The sequence below is a fragment of the Pinus tabuliformis genome, chromosome X (assembly GCF_031772625.1).
Source record: "Pinus tabuliformis cultivar Carrire ecotype Pingquan chromosome X, CPIR1, whole genome shotgun sequence".
In the NCBI taxonomy this organism is placed as follows: Eukaryota; Viridiplantae; Streptophyta; class Pinopsida; order Pinales; family Pinaceae; genus Pinus; species Pinus tabuliformis.
This window is the reverse complement of record NC_142308.1, coordinates 575,277,662-575,294,309: the sequence shown is the minus strand read 5'-3', so window position 1 is coordinate 575,294,309 and position 16,648 is coordinate 575,277,662. Positions and strand designations below refer to the sequence as shown.

The following is a 16,648-nucleotide window of genomic DNA, read 5'->3' as shown; positions in this document are numbered from 1 at the left end:
CATGATGGCGATGATGATAACTCTGATGAAATGATTGGAAGCCACAAAAAGATTCTCCTATGTCGAAAAAGAAGAAGTTGATCTCCCGGAGGAAGCATGAATAGAAGAAATATCCCTAAGATTAAGAGGGAGTCTGAATAAAGAGGTGCTTCCCGGTTGAGAGGAAGTGACAGATATGGTTCTCTGTTTCATGTGTCATGCACTAGACCAGGACTAACAGTTGTAAGTCTGAGTGAAGGCCATGAGCAGGATAAGGAAATTGGAGAATGCATTTTGAAGTGTTGCTGAAAGAAGAAAAGAAGGATTCGATTGAAGATGTTGTTGCATATGAAGTAGGAAGAAAAATGTATGATTGAGGAATCTTCTGTCAAAGATTCGGTTGATAGTCCTACTATGGAGAATTGAGAAGCAACATTTGTTGCCTGGAAGACCCCAAAGGTTTATATTTGATTATATACTTGTGAAAGTATGTTATTGATTGGGGTTGTGTTTGTACATGTGAATCTCTCGAAGGAAAGCATGTTGGTTACCAATCAATTTGATTGGGAGAGATTGGTTATTCTTGATCTGCTGGATCAAGGGGTGTTGAGGCTTTGCGAGTGAAGCATTGCCTGGGGAGACATTTGGCTAACACTTTGTGTTAATGTCTGAGTCCCCGAAGTTGGAAAGGTGGCGTTGGTCATTGAGCTCTGACACACACCTAGAATTTTGGGTTGGTGGTTAGCAAGTAAGCCTGATGGTACCTAGAGGGGCTAAAAGCTTGAGTCCACCTTAGTCCCACCTGGATAGATTGCCCTACTTAGGAATCTAGTTCATGGCATTGCGATGCCTAAATTGTTGAATAAATTGCCCTGGTCAAGAATCTAGTCCATGGCATTGCGGTGCCTAAAGTTCTTCATGGTTCACATAGTTTGAGATCTTCCATTGTATATGTACATTATGAATATCTCCCTAGTTAAGAGGGAGTGTTGGAAAAAGTAACTATGTTCGGTCTTCAATAATGTACTTGAGTCATTATGTAATGTACTTGTCAAAAGAATAAAGAAAATAATTTTTATTATTATTATTATTGTGACTTATTAAAGCATGGGTTTCATGCTTGGGTCACCATGGTTTAGGTCAAAGTCCCCATTGAGGACTTCTCGGATTTATTTTGGGTCTATAAAAATTATTGTACATTTAAAGAGACCCTTCTTGGGCTTTTGAATCATGTAAAAATCCTAAGTATTGAGTCAAATATGAGTTATGTAACCTCCACACCATGTCAGCCTAAGAGAAGATCAAGTCGGCCTAAGGACCCATTCTACCCCACAAGAATCCTATAAAAGGAAGGACTACGAATTCATTTGGAGCATCACTTCTCATCTTCTCATCTACTAGGCAAAAGTGCGAAAATCCTATTGCTAAGCAGAAGTGTGAAGTGGATAGCTAGGAAAGTCTATTGTCGGGAAGCCAAAGTGAATGCGAGTTTGGGGGAGTCTAAGGAGAAGAGAAAAATCGAAATTTTGGTGGTGATCTCACTCTGTTTCGTGCTCTGGATTGGGAGAACGAAGTCTTCCAAGTTGAACTGTTGCTGGAAGCTGTTGGCTACTACAAGTTGTTGCATAGTCGAAGTTGTTGGGAAGAGGTCAATCTTCTGGAGGTTGACTTGGTGTGGAGGGAAGGTATGGTCAAGGTCTAGGGTGAAGAGTCTCAAAGAATACTATTGAAAGGAAGAATTACTTTGACTGGGTTTTCCCCTCGACGGGGGTTTTGCCTTGGCATGTGCCTACATCTTGTGTTCATTGTTTTATGTGCTACTGCTTTTGGTAATTGCTTGATGAACTAAAGGAAGAAGATATAAAGAATTGTAATAATAAGAAACATCACAAGTAATTATCAAGATCGAGAAAATCTTTACTGCCTTTCTGATTTTCCAACAAGTTATTCTTCAGTCTTGATTGAAGGGAGAATGAGTTAGGACTCCAAGTGTTGATTGGAGAGAGAATCAGTTGGACTCTATGTTAGCTCGCAATTAGAGCTCGAGTTTCTAAATTGAGCTAAGCCCCTTGCATGATCGCATTGGATCTATAAAGAGGAGGACAAAGGCACGGGAAATCACAAGACAGTTCACGAGTTTGTGAGATCATCTTTGATTGTGGAGTGCACAGATTTGAGATCTTATGTCCTAAGAAATAAGAGATCACAAGTGCACAAGGATTTAGGAGATTATGGGCAGAGCTTGTGTCCTAAGAAATAGGAGACCACAAGTGCACAAGGATTTAGGAGATTATGGGCAGAGCTTGTGTCCTAAGAAATAGGAGACCACAAGTGCACAAGAGAATAGGAGGATTTGCACTACAAAATAGGTGTCAGGCTTGTGTTAGGAAATAGGAGGATTTGCGCGAGGATTTAGGAGGTTGCTAGTGTGCAAAGAACAAGGAGCAGGATCAAGGGATTTGTAGGGCAAGTCAAGGTATTCAGCCGGGGAACAGTTGCGTGCTAGAGGGACGAGATCAAACAGTGATTAAGGCAGGCCAAGATCAATTGTATCAGCTGAAATTTGTGAGAAGCAGTGGAACGCTTTCTCAAAGATAGATTGCTTTGTAATAGATCAAATTGCTCAAGAACAATCAATAAAAAACACAACAAAAGTAACAAGTTTTCCCTTTTGGGTTTCCTGGGTAAATAAACGTGTCAATTTGTGGATGTGTTTTTGTCTTTGGTGTTTTATTCCGCTGCTTATAAATTGTTAAGAGACTATGTATCTTGGTGAAAGTAAATTAGGTTTCAGTTTTTCAATTGCCTAGTTTTCAATAGATTCACTAAGTAGTCACAAAGTTTCAGAGAAAATTAACACACAATGTGCAATCCTTATATCACATACACCAACAAGACACAGACTAGACAAGCATAGAACATAAGTAGATATTTGTATGTAAATACATGAGCTTACATTAAGCTACTAATACAACAAGTAAATTATGTGTATTCCTCTTTCATAGTTCTCTATTAAATTATTTTATCCCATATCTGATTTATTTTACTTCAACAATTTATTAAAAACCTAGAAAATATTTATCTCAAATATTTTTGAAATTGTTAATAAAATAAACACACTAGTATATTAACTCAAAAAATAAAATGCAGTGGAAGTAAAATGAGGAAATCAATCACACTACAACAACAAATTTGTGCCCAACACAATCTTCCTTCATATTAAATTTCTCAAGAAAATTTGGGCCTAGACCCACAGAGAATACATAGAAAAATACAACTACTGGGAACCGGGAACTTGCAACCACTAGGAAAAATCAACCTCAAGGAAATCGGCCCTAGAAATTTGCATTGCTAAAGAAACTCGACCTCTAGAAAATTTAGCCTCCCTCACCAACAATTTGGCCCCTCTCTTTTCCCTCGTACAGCCCTTGCGCAATTAAGAAATTCTCCCTCTGGATATTTCAACCCTCTTCAGCTGATTTGGCCTCTCTTTCCTAGCTTTGGCTTCCCTGAAATTTCTCTCGAAATTCCCTGCTGCAATTCTCCTCACTTCTCTTCAGTGTAATCGAGCCTCTCACTCTTGATAAAATCGCTTCCTCAACAATTGTGTGTCTTCACCTCTCCCTTAGGCTTATTTTATAATTTCATTAAGCCAAAATCCCTAACCCTAATCTCCTAAGTGATCAATGGCTAGGATTAAATCCTAAGCCTCAATTGAGATCAACAATTGAGATTATATCTAAGTCATTTAAATAATTTTATTATTTATCCTTAGAAATTTGACCTAATAATCCACAATAATTAATTAAATTAATTATTGTACTTTTCCTAAGTTAATCTTAGGAAATAAATCATAAAACCAGGCAAGCACCTAAGAAGACAATCAAATATCTTCTTCATGCCAAGCCACCAAACTAATGTAGAAGACCTTCCGAGGCTACAAAATCAACATTCTCGCCATTTTATCTTATCATCTAAAACCCCTCAACCTACTATCTCTCTTACTCCTAAATCCCATTTCTTGTTTTTGACTCCCTCTACAACTTTGTCATCCCTTTTCTATTCATGAATGGAGATTCTTTCATGTTTTGAATTCCTAAAGATTTGCTCCAACTTCTCTATATATTGCCTCTACCAATTCAAACCCATTTTATTCATTGATTTGTGATATTATTATTTCCCACAAAACTTCCACCACCTCTACCACTCTATAAACATCAACACATAATAGTCCTTTGCAGTTATCACAAGAACTCCTCATCACCCACAAACCTACACTATGCACTTTCTCTATGCACGTTGCATTCTATCCAAATTCCTTAAACTTTATAAACTTCACCACTACAACTCCAATCAATGCATGTTTTTCTCTCTATGAATAGTTCAACATCCACACACATCCCACCTACATTTATCTTTGTCAAGTCTTCTTTGCAATATCTTTTCTAACCTCACTACCTCACTTTACGAGCCTACATCCTCTGTCATCCACAATCTATCTTGCAAAACTTTATTTTCCTACAACAATTCAACATTCTTATCCTCAAGAGGAATTTAGTTGATGTTCTTGCGCCACTCACCTTCCTTCATGTTGACTTGGAATCTATTCTATAAATACCCAATCTCTCCCATGCTCATCTTGAACCTTGGGAATATAACTTCATGCACAAAGCATCCTCCCCATGGTGTCGATGGATAAAAGCATACCTTTTTTATTGTCAAAGACACATCTTTTAGTTATTCTTTTTAACTTATCATACCATCAACTCAACGCCCTATAGTATGATAGTAGTGTTGATTAGTTGCTTGAATGCACTTACATCCCATCCCATCCCTTGATAAGAAATTTTTGTTTTTAGGATTATGCCTCCATATAATCGTTATCCTTCACCCCATCTTGAAAGATGACTATTCTTACCTATGATAGTATAAGATTAGCTCTCTTGTTTACCTATTAGGCAATCCAATTATCCAAGATTCTTCTTACATGAATAACTAAATCTCATAAAATTTATTGGCCTGGTTTTACTTTATTCCAAGAAATCCCACATGCGCAATTTTTCTTTAACACCCTCTATTGTGTAACCTAATTGCCAAATTTGATTCTGCATTGCATAGATTTCCATCCAAATATAGCTACTAATTTTTCCCCATAGTTAATTGCCTGCCCAATTCCAGTTGCATAAAGATATTACTATACTAATTCATCCATCCACTATTCTACCTCCCCTAGTTTTCCAAGGTTGTCCTTTGCAACTCCATCAAATTTCGTGCAATTGCAACCCTTTAGAATCTTAATCAGATCGAGGTGCGTTGGTCACTCATGGGCTGCCTTTCAATAGTACGCTCTAATACAATGTCACTAGTAGCAGCTCATTGCAAGCCACAAGCATAACATTAATGCATTACTAATCTCTTTAAGAAAATAGAAAGAATTATCTGAAAACACAATCCATACAAGATAATACTCATCATATTCACTGTGATATATTAGATCAACTATGGTAATATTCACTTTTAATTTAGAACTTGTGTTCGGGGGTTTGTGGCTATTGAAGCTCCTGATGTAAATATTAAATAAAATGAGAGTGAAGAAAGTTTCAGTAGGATCTATTGCAGTTCAAACATATGAATCCTAAAACATGTTTTTCTCTGTTTTTTCTATCTATTTTTTTAATCAAATATTACTCTAGACCTAGAAACAAGTGAATGCATTCCTCTTTGATTGGAAGAAAATTCCCGGTAAACTACTTTCCTGAATATCCAAGTTGGTTCTGGGACAAAAGTAGTACTGTGGTTCATTGAAAATTTTAACAATTTCAAAAAATTTCCTGCTCTTTCAACACAACATTGCTTCTCTCCAATATCAGCTTTTGAGATACCTTGATAATAGCCTCAATTGATCCTAATAAGCTTTACAAAATATGCAGTGCACAGAACCCATTTTAAAAATAAATAATATACCTAAAGAACCCGAGTGTTTGATCAGTCTGTTGGTCAATCAATGGCAAGCATTGCAGAGATTAGGGTTGATTCACTGTATGTGCATAATGAGTATCAATCCCAATTAATGATGGTTGACACTGCAATGAAAATGTCAACGCTTCCAATAGATTTATCTTGCCTCGTAACAATGTCTGGGGCTATAAAATAAGCAGAAAGTTTTCAGAGCGCCTAGAAATGCAAATAAAGTTACTGGGGTTGAAATTGAAAAGAAACATCAAATGGAGTTTATAAATAAATAAAGACACTAGTGCTTGAAGTTCTCGTGTTTTGTTTGGTTTTAGAACCTGAGAAGAGGAAGTTCTAGACGACTCGGACCATATAAGAAACAACATCGTTTACAGAATACGATTCTAATTTGGAAATGCGTACTCTGTTACAAAAAAATACAGAGATATTGACCTCCATAATGATCATGGTATTCCCGTTAAAATAGTATAATGGGAAATAAACACACTATGAATTAATGATTAAGTGTCATTCATCGGAATAAGGAGGATTTAGTGAAATGTATTTATTTGGCCTTACCATTGAGAGAAAATAGTGAGAAAAGAGAGTGTGAAATGGAGAAATTCTGAATTTAGTGGCCTAAAACAGAGGTGACTTTACCTTGAGCGTTAAAAAAACCTCCCCCTGTCTTTCGAGCTCGGTAAGAACTGCAACAAGATCACTTTTCAGCAGCCTGGAGACGTGGACTTTCATAAAGTTCCCCAAGCGCGTTGGATCATTTTTTATTCTTTTGATCTCCTGAATGACAAATAATGCCTCCTTTCCTATTAATTTTCTGCTCCTCCATAAAGACCCTCTTGGCCTCCCGTCCGACATCGCCCTGCCCGTGTTCAAACACCATTTTGTCACTGCCGCATTCCACAACACACTGTTCTGATCGGGTTTTGCAGCCCAATACTGTCTTCGATTGAGGAATTCCAAAACCCCATCTGCATTTGACCTTGGGTGTCCGTGACACAAGGCAGGGGTGAAGAAATTGAGTAAGGAGGGCCTTCTGAGGTTGAATCTGCCTTTGGAGATCGCCGCGTAGGCCATGGGTTATCCAGGAACAAGCTGAACTTCATACCCCATGATAAAGATGTACCATGATTTAACACCTTCGCTTAAACCCTGACTATACCGAGTATTTTTGTTTCTCAGGGAATTTATGTTGCTTTCAGGGGGCAGGGGTTTATCATAACGTTCTGCTCACTGGTTAGAGCAGGGAGTGGGGTAACACCCGCATGTCTGAGATAAGGATGTTTGACTATTAATGGGTATTAATGGGTGGAAGAGGGTATAGGGTCACACTTGGTGGGTATGGTATAAGTGTGTAATATTGAATATGTTTGATGTATCCATGGTTTTTCTGCTGTGAAGATGAAGGATATTTTTGGTGAAATCTTTATTGTATCTAGTTTTATGGTTTATGGTTTAGTTTAAATATAGTTAAATTAAAATAAAAAATCATAAAATATAAAGATTTGAAATTTTAAAGTGTTATAATTAAATTAATTTTAAATTGTAATTAAATGTATTATTAAATTTTGTAAATTAATATTATTTATATTGTAACATAAAAATAATTATTAATAGTCTACATTTGGTTTTTTATGGTTTGTGGATATGGTTTTATGAAAATTTTATTATTAGATTTAGGTATAAAGGTCCTATCATAAATTTCTATTATACATTGGTTTGTGAATATGGGAAATTTTATATTTATTCATATTACAAACATCTTATTATTTTGAATATCATTTATTCATTAATAGTATAAAATATATCATATATGGTTAAGTTCTCAGAAAAACTAAGTGACCTCTACTCCTTAAAAATATAATGTAAAAATAAAAATATATCTCTCACATGCTATTAATAAATCTTTTTAAATTATATATGTGATTTTAAATTATATATGTAATTTTAAATAATATATATTTTTAGATATCAGTTTTTGGAATTCAACTGTGTTAAGTAAGTCATTCATCTATGACCATTTCCATGAGAGGTAGTCGTAACTAACTAATTTCTCATGATTTTTGAATAGTTCACTTAGCATTCATTGCATGACTAATTTCTCATGATTTTTGAATAGTCCACTTTACATTCATTGCATCGGGTGATGCTCACAGGGGTGAAGAAGTGGGATTGAAACTAGTGAAATGAATCACATAGCATCAATCATCACTTCCAAGGCTTGCACCCGGTAACCAGGACTTCCCGGGAGGTCACCCATCCCAGATCACCTCTAGCTCAAGCACACTTAACTGTGGAGTTTTCCCCATAGTGAAGCCTACTTAACTTGCTACCCCATTTGCAAAACCTTAGCAAGTATTGTGCCTCATGAACCATTCAAGTAGAGTTCCCTTCACTCTTTTGAATTAAGTATTAAGGGGTTTTCGCAGTGCATTATATTATATATCATTTTTTGGGATTCAACTGCATTAAGTAAGTCATTCATCTATGACCATTTCCCGGGAGGTCACCCATCCCGGATGAATGACTTACTTAATGCAATTGAATCCCAAAAAATGATATCTAATATAATTCACTGCGAAAACCCCCAATACTTAATTCAAAAGAGTGAAGGGAACTCTACTTGAATGGTTCATGAGGCACAATACTTGCTAAGGCTTTGCAAATGGGGTAGCAAGCTAAGTGGGCTTGACTATGCGGAAAACTCCACAGTTAAGCGCACTTGAGCCAAAGGTAATCTGGGATGGGTGACCTCTCGGGAAGTCCTGGTTACCGGGTGCAAGCCCCGGAAGTGATGATTGACACTATGTGATGTTGGCATTATGACACAGGTTTGGCGCTATGACACATGTGTTGTCCTTAATGGCAACTCACTCAGATGATAGATCACAGTTCAGGCTCACAAAATGAAATAAAAAGAAGTATACGCAGGTTCCCCTTGACTAAGTCGCATATACACGCGGGCTAGCAGACCAAAAGGCGTGTATGTGTATACACGCACTTTCATGCAAGGAAAAGCGCGTACATGTTGAAAAACTTGGTTTTGGTCTGTGGTATTTGGTCCCTAGTATTTTGACCCGTGGTATTGATCCAAGGTATCTTGACCGAAGTGTTGACCCCAAGTATTTGGTCCTAGGTATTACTTCTAAGTGGTTTTGGACCATGGTATTGAGTAAGGCCTAAGACTATAAAAGGAGAAGGAAATCATTAGGCAAATGCACTCAAGCATTGAATATCTAATGAAGAGCAAGATCTAGACTACTGGTCATTGGGTTATGCTGGATCTGAATCAAGGAGGAACCTGAGCGCTTGAAGAAGGATAAAGTTCTATTGATGGGTCAAGATCTTTAGGCTTGAAGAGAAGTATCTTTGTGTGGTTTTGATCTTTTATTAGCGCACGTCGTAATCTGTAAATCTGGTGATCTAGGTATAACTGATGTCTGAATAGTTGTAAAGGTCAAATCATCTTTTACAGATTTGTACGCAGGTTCAGTATAGCAAAGGCGCGTATACACGCTGGTTCGGCATTTCAAAACGGCGTATACACAGGTCTGCCTTCAGATAACAGGGTGTGAACGCAAGTTTGACACATTGAAGTTGTGTACGTCTCATAAAATATGTTTTAGCTACTTCTGTTTGTTGTTGCAGTGTTGTGGGTTCTGGTTACTGTTACTATGTTCTGGTTACAACTTTCATAAAAGTGATTGTTTGATTCAGTTTTGGTTGGTGCAAAGGAGATTGATTGATGCAGATATATTTGATGTTTGATTGATGTTATTAATGGATCCAATCTGAAAATTTATGAAACGTGTTCCCTGGAAGAAAAGAGAAGGTTGTAGCCTTCTGTAGGTCAGCACCTACGTACTAGTACATCAACTAGTACAAGAGCTAAGGGGGTTGTAGCTCCCTTCCAGGAGAAGCTGGAGAACGAGAGAAGGTTGTAGCCTTCTGCAGGTAGAAGCCTGCATACTGATATAAGACTGCACCAGTACAAAAATATTGTAAAAAGAAGTTTCTTATTAAAAGAAGATAGAGACAAATTGCAGCAGGTGGTTTTCACCCACATTGGGTTTCCACCTTATATCTTGTGTTCTTGTGTGTGATTGTCTGCTCTGTTTTTACTATACATGTTACTGCTTATATGGTTCTGATACACAGATTAAAGATCAACTGACTAAATAATAAGTTTACAAGGTATACGTTGGTTGCTCTAAACACAGTTGCGTATATATGCAAGTTGCATTAACAGAAGTAGCGTATACAAATCTGTTTATGGAAATGAAATATTGTTAAGTTGCTAATACTGATTCACCCCCCCCTCTCAATATTATTTCCAACAATTGGTATCAGAGCAGGTCCTTCAGAAGAAGCTTGATCGCTTGAAGGAAGATCTATCATCATGAGCAACTACTAAAGAGAGGCATCCATCAGGCCACCAATCTTTGATGGGATAAACTTTGTCTATTGGAAGGTAAGAACCACAGCCTATCTTCAATCTCTTGGAACAGAAGTTTGGGATATCGTGGAAGGAGGATACACATTTCCATCAGCAACCCCTACAGATACGGCAGGTAAAAAGCAGTATGAAACAAATGCAAAGGCTGTCAATACTCTATTGTCACAATCAAAATTCATCAAGGTTATGCAGCTCAAATCCGCCAAAGAAATATGGGACAAGATCATTCTAAGCTATGAAGGAGACGATCCGGGAAAACATGCAAAACTACAATCTCTCAGAATTCAATATGAAACTCTCAAAATGCACAATGATGAAAGTGTAGCTAATTATTTCTTACGTATATTTGAGATTGTTAATCGCATGAAAAACTTGGGTGGAGAGATAAAAGAAGTTACTTTAGTTGAAAAGGTTCTAAGATCCTTGTCTTCTAAGTTTGAATCAAAAGTTTCTGTCATAGAAGAAAAGCAGGATCTTCAGAGTATTACTATGTCACAGCTACACGGGATCCTAACTGCTTTCGAAATGAGAAAAGGGGGTCCATCAAATATGAGAGAAGCAGCATTCAAAGCTTCAGGAAAAGGAGAACTCAATGAGTCAGGACATACGTTAGAAGGAGAGGAAGAATCAAACTTTGTCAAGAACCTTCAACGGGGTTCTGGAAGATTCAGAGGTAAACTACCTTTCAAATGTTTTGCTTGTGGAAGAGTAGGTCATTATGCTGCCAAATGTCCTCACAAAGATAAGCTTGATAAAGGTAAGGAATCAGCAAAATGGAATAGAAAACAAAGTGTAAATAAGAAGAGCTACTATACGCATGAAGATAGTGATGGTTTATCAAATAGTGATGAAGATGAAAATAGTAATGATTATAGACTTCTGATGGCTTTTGAAGATGATGATTTCTTGGATGCTTTAGATGAAGATGGTCTCTATGAAGAAATTTCTAAACTTAAAATCTGTTTAGAAGAAAAGAGTATGATTATAGATACTCTTACATTCCAACTTGCTGAAAGGGAAAAACACAATGAAAAGTTAGAATGTGAAATTGTGGGTCTAAGAAAAGAAATTGAGAAAACAAAAGCTCTCAATCTTAAGTTTGCTAAAGGATTAGAAACTTTAGATGAAATTATCAAAGTGCAGCGTTCTCCTCTGATAAAGACAGGTCTTGGATATACTGAAGAACCATCTCAAGCACAAAAGCCATCAACCTCCAAAAGCTATCTTGATGCAGCAAGGAGAAATGAACAAGTTGACAATTGTCAGCAGAGGCTTAAAGCAGATCACCAGGTAAATCAAGTTCAATCTACTTCAAGGATGAACAGAAGCTATAACCAACCACAGGTAAATCAATCTCAATTTGCTTCAAGAATGAATGTCAATGGAAACTACAATCATCAGGTCAGTAGATTCGATAATCGCAAGAATTTCTTTAATGGCCAATGTTTTTCATGTCATAACTTTGGACACAAAGCTACTCAATGTGTTGCTTACAAGACCATCATGATTAGAGAAGTACGAAATCAAAGGAATGTGACTAGGATCATGAAAAGGACCTACAATAACTTTTATGCTCTTAAAAATGAAATAGAATGCTCTATCTGTAACAACTTCGGTCATGAATACTCTGAATGCAGAAGTAAATTTCGGCAAACATCTCAGAAGGAGCAAGCTTCATTGGGTCCCAAAACATGGAAAAAGAAAGAACTGCAAACTGAAAGATGTGGTATAGCCTTATATGCAAAAGGACAAGAAAATAAATGGTACAACGACAGTGGATGCTCAAAACACATGACAAGTGATAAAGAAAAACTTTAGTCATATAGTGCCTTAGTAAAGGAGAGGAAGGTCTCATTTGGAAATGACACCCCTGCAGTCATAAAAGGTAAAGGCTCTGTTCTCTTAAAAGAAAAGGTCAAAGCTAGGAATGTTATGTATGTTGATGGTTTAAAGCATAATCTGTTGAGTGTTAGTCAAATGTGTGATCAAGGAAATGAAGTAGTATTTCGATCAAATGGATGTGTTGTTCGTGAGCTTGATACAGGAGAAACAATTATCAAAGGCATAAGAACTCCAAATAATTTATACATACTCAAGGGAGGACAGCAACAATGCTATCTAAGCAAAAATGATGAACACTGGCTATGGCACAGAAGATTGGGGCATCTAAGCTTCCCTCAGATAAGGAAAGCATGCAAATTCCAGGCTATTCGCGATCTTCCTGACATCAGAATTCTAGAAAATACAATATGCAAATCATGTCAATTTGGTAAGCAAACCAGAACACATTTCCCTAAGAAGGAAGGATCAGCTAGTAAGCCACTTGAACTTGTCCATACTGATTTATGTGGTCCATCAAGGAAAAAGTCACCTTGTGGAGAAGAATACTTTATATTGTTCATTGACGACTTTTCCAGAATGTGTTGGATATGACTTTTAAAGCATAAAGATGAATCATTTGAAAAGTTCAAAGCATTCAAAGCTTTGGTTGAAAACGAATCAAATCGCAAAATCAAATGCCTCAGGTTCGATCGAGGAGGAGAATTTACCTCGGATGAATTCTTCGACTTCTGTGAAGAACATGGAATAAGAAGAGAATTCTCTACCGCAAGGACTCCTCAACAAAATGGAGTGGTAGAAAGGATGAACAGAACTGTTCAACAAATGGCTCGTGCTATGCTAGATGAGTTTGAAACTCCTACAACCTTTTGGGGTGAAGCTGCATTTGTTGCCGTCACTATTCTCAACAAAACGAATGTTCAGGTAAACGGCACTCAAACTCCTCATGAACTTTGGTATGGTAAGACTCCTACTGTAAAATACTTCAAAGTTTTTGGAAGCAAATGTTACATCAAAAGAATTGATGAAAAACTTGGCATGTTTGAACCTAGAGCAGATGAAGGCATTCTCCTTGGTTACTCTTCCTGAAGTAAAGGATACAAGTGTTATAATAAAAGACCAGGAAAAATTGTTGAAAGTATTGATGTTGTGGTTGATGAAGCAGGCGAAAATCCAAAGCAGGTAAAAACTAAAGAGTGGGAAGATGATGAGGATTATCCTTCCACATCAAATCAGACTAATGCTGAAGAAGAAGAAACCAATGAAGCACCATAAGAGCAGATAACGGCAGAAGAAAAGACTCCACCCAGATATGTTCAGAAAAATCATCCAAAGTCTCAAATTTTGGGACAAAAAGAGGCAGGTGTGCAGACAAGAATAACTATTACAGAAACTTCATGCTATCTAGCATTGCTTTCTTCCATCGAACCGTAAAATGTACATGAAGCATGCAAAGATGAATGTTGGGTCAAGGCCATGAATGAAGAGCTTGAGCAAATTGAAAAGAATAATACTTAGGAATTAGTTCCTAGACCTCATGATAAGAATGTCATAGGAACCAAATGGATATTCAAAAACAAGCTGAATGAAAATGGAGAAGTTATTAGAAACAAGGCCAGAATTGTTTGTAAAGGGTATGCTTAACAAGAAGGTATAGACTTTGAAGAAACTTTTGCACCTGTCGCTAGACTTGAAGCCCTAATAATGTTCCTTGCTCTTTCTAACTTTCAAAAGTTCAAAGTGTATCAAATGGATGTGAAATCTGCCTTTCTTAATGGAGACCTAGAAGAAGAAGTATATATTGAGCAACCAGACGGATTCATCCTTGGAAATTATCCAAAACTTATATGTAGACTCAGAAAGGCTCTCTATGGTCTAAAACAAGCTCCAAGGGCCTGGTATTATCATCTTGACAAATACCTTCATCAACAAGGTTTTTCAAAAGGATCAGCTGATAGAAATCTATATATAAAAATTGACAATGATAAATTGCTAATACTTGTTGTGTATGTTGATGATATCATTTTTGGGAGTAATGAAGAAGCCATGAGTCAAAACTTTGCTTTGGTAATGCAAAAAGAATTTGAAATGTCCCTTCTTGGTGAGCTCACATATTTTCTTGGTTTACAAGTTCAACAAAATAAAGATGGCATTTTTCTATCACAAACCAAGTACCTCAAGCAGATCTTGAAGAAATATGGAATGGAAGATTCTAAACCAGTATGTACTCCTATGGTAATAGGATGCAGCCTTAGCGCAAATGATGAATCAGCAGCAGTACATCAACCAACCTACAAATCCATGATTGGTAGTTTGCTCTATCTAACAGGTACCCGACCAGACATCATGCATGCAGTGGGAATAGTTGGAAGATTCCAAGCAAATCCAAAGGAAGCACACCTTCAAGCAATCAAAAGGATTTTTAAATATCTTCAAGGGACACAAAACTTTGGTTTATGGTATCCCAGAGATACAGATCTCACACTTCATGCATATACAAATGCAGATTGGGCAGGAAGCGTGGATGACAGAAAAAGCACTAGTGGTGGGGCATTCTATATGGGTTCCAGATTGGTGTCTTGGTTTAGCAAGAAACAAAGTTCAATTGCATTATCTACAGCTAAAGCAAAATATGTGGCTGCTGTATCTTGTTGCACACAACTCCTTTGGATGATGCAAACATTGCAAGACATTCAGATCACATGTACTCCACCCATCTCCATTTTATGTGAAAATACAAGTGCAATCAGTATTTCAAAGAATCTAGTCATGCATTCCAAGACCAAGCACGTACCTATCAAATATCATTTTCTCCGGGAACAAGTACTTGAACAAAAGGGCAAATTGGAGTATGTTCCCTCCAAGGAACAGGTTGCTGATATATTCACCAAACCACTGCCCAGAGAGACATTTGAATACCTCAGATAGAAGCTGGGAGTAGTTGATGCATCATCTTGTTGTTGACACTTATCTGTTTCAGAGAACAATGGTTGTACGTGAGTTTCATGAAGCGTATCCACGTACATACGCCGGTTGCTGTAGATACAGCTGCGTATATGTTGGTTTGAAGAATATCAGTGGGCTAGACTCAGGATGAAAAGAGTCTGATATGGGTCTGACAGTGATCATCTGGCACAGGTTCAGGGGGAGCATATACTTCTAATAATGCATTGTTGGCATTATCTTAGAAGATCTTGGTACAATTTCACAGTTGTTTTTTATTCAAGCACAGAGGGAGATCATGGTTGCTGGTCTGGATGGTGATTGACAGATGCTGCTGATGATAGTTGTTGATTTTAGATATCTTGTCTCTATGTCATGTATATCTTTTATTATCAAGGTCATGTAATGACCTATTTTGTTTCCCCACTATGCCTGGGATGGATGATGTAATGTTCTTGTTTTATCATGTATAAACTTTTGGTATATCCCCACTTGGTTGGATGGATGAGTCAATCTTGGTATATCCCCACTTGGTTGGGAGATCAATGTATGTATGAGTCTTTGGTGACAGGAAGGTCATTTATGATGTATAGAGTCATGTTCTTCTTGTAGAACATCTTTTTGCAGACCTTGCTTACAGTCAGGGGGAGCATGATCAACACACTTTAGCATATCATAGAATTCAACATGTACTCAGGGGGAGCACAACCCTTTGCCCTTTATGTCAAAGGGGGAGAATGACTTGGGGTTGTCGCCAAGTCCAAAGGGGGAGATTGTTGGCATTACAACACAGGTTTGGCGCTATGACACAGGTGTTGTCCTTGATGGCAACTCACTCAGATGACAGATCACAATTCAGGCTCACAGAATGAAAGAAAAAGAAGTATACACAGGTTCCCCTTGACCAAGCCGCGTATACACGCAGGCTAGCAGACCAAAAGGCGCGTATGCGTATACACGCACTTTCACGCAAGGAAAAGCGCGTACATGTTGGAAAACTTGGTTTTGGTCCGTGGTATTTTGACCCGTGGTATTGATCCAAGGTATCTTGACCAAAGTGTTGACCCCAGGTATTTGGTCCTAGGTATTACTTCTAAGTGGTTTTGGACCATGGTATTGAGTAAGGCCTAAGACTATAAAAGGAGAAGGAAATCATTAGGCAAATGCACTCAAGCATTGAATATCTAATGAAGAGCAAGCTCTAGACTATTGGTCATTGGGTTATGTTGGATCTGAATCAAGGAGGAACCTGAGCGCTTGAAGAAGGATAAAGTTCTATTGATGGGTCAATATCTTTAGGCTTGAAGAGAAGTATCTTTGTGTGGTTTTGATCTTTTATTGGCGCATGTTGTAATCTATAAATATGATGATCTAGGTATAACTGATGTCTGAATAGTTGTAAAGGTTAAATCATCTTTTACAAATCTGTACGCAGGTTCAGTATAGCAAAGGCATGTATAC

At 37.4% G+C, this 16,648-nt stretch overlaps 1 protein-coding gene across 1 annotated transcript in view; it reads right to left on the bottom strand.

Moving 5' to 3' along the window:
* Positions 1–7,297, bottom strand: part of LOC149141314 (protein THYLAKOID ASSEMBLY 8-like, chloroplastic) — a 63,898-nt gene extending 56,601 nt beyond the window's left edge. Inside the window, exon 1 of the mRNA XM_089447305.1 lies at positions 6,592–7,297. Within this exon, the coding sequence (XP_089303431.1) occupies positions 6,592–7,026 (435 nt within the window). The 5' untranslated portion in view covers positions 7,027–7,297. The remainder of the gene's footprint in view (positions 1–6,591) is intronic.
* Positions 7,298–16,648: the final 9,351 nt, after the last annotated feature.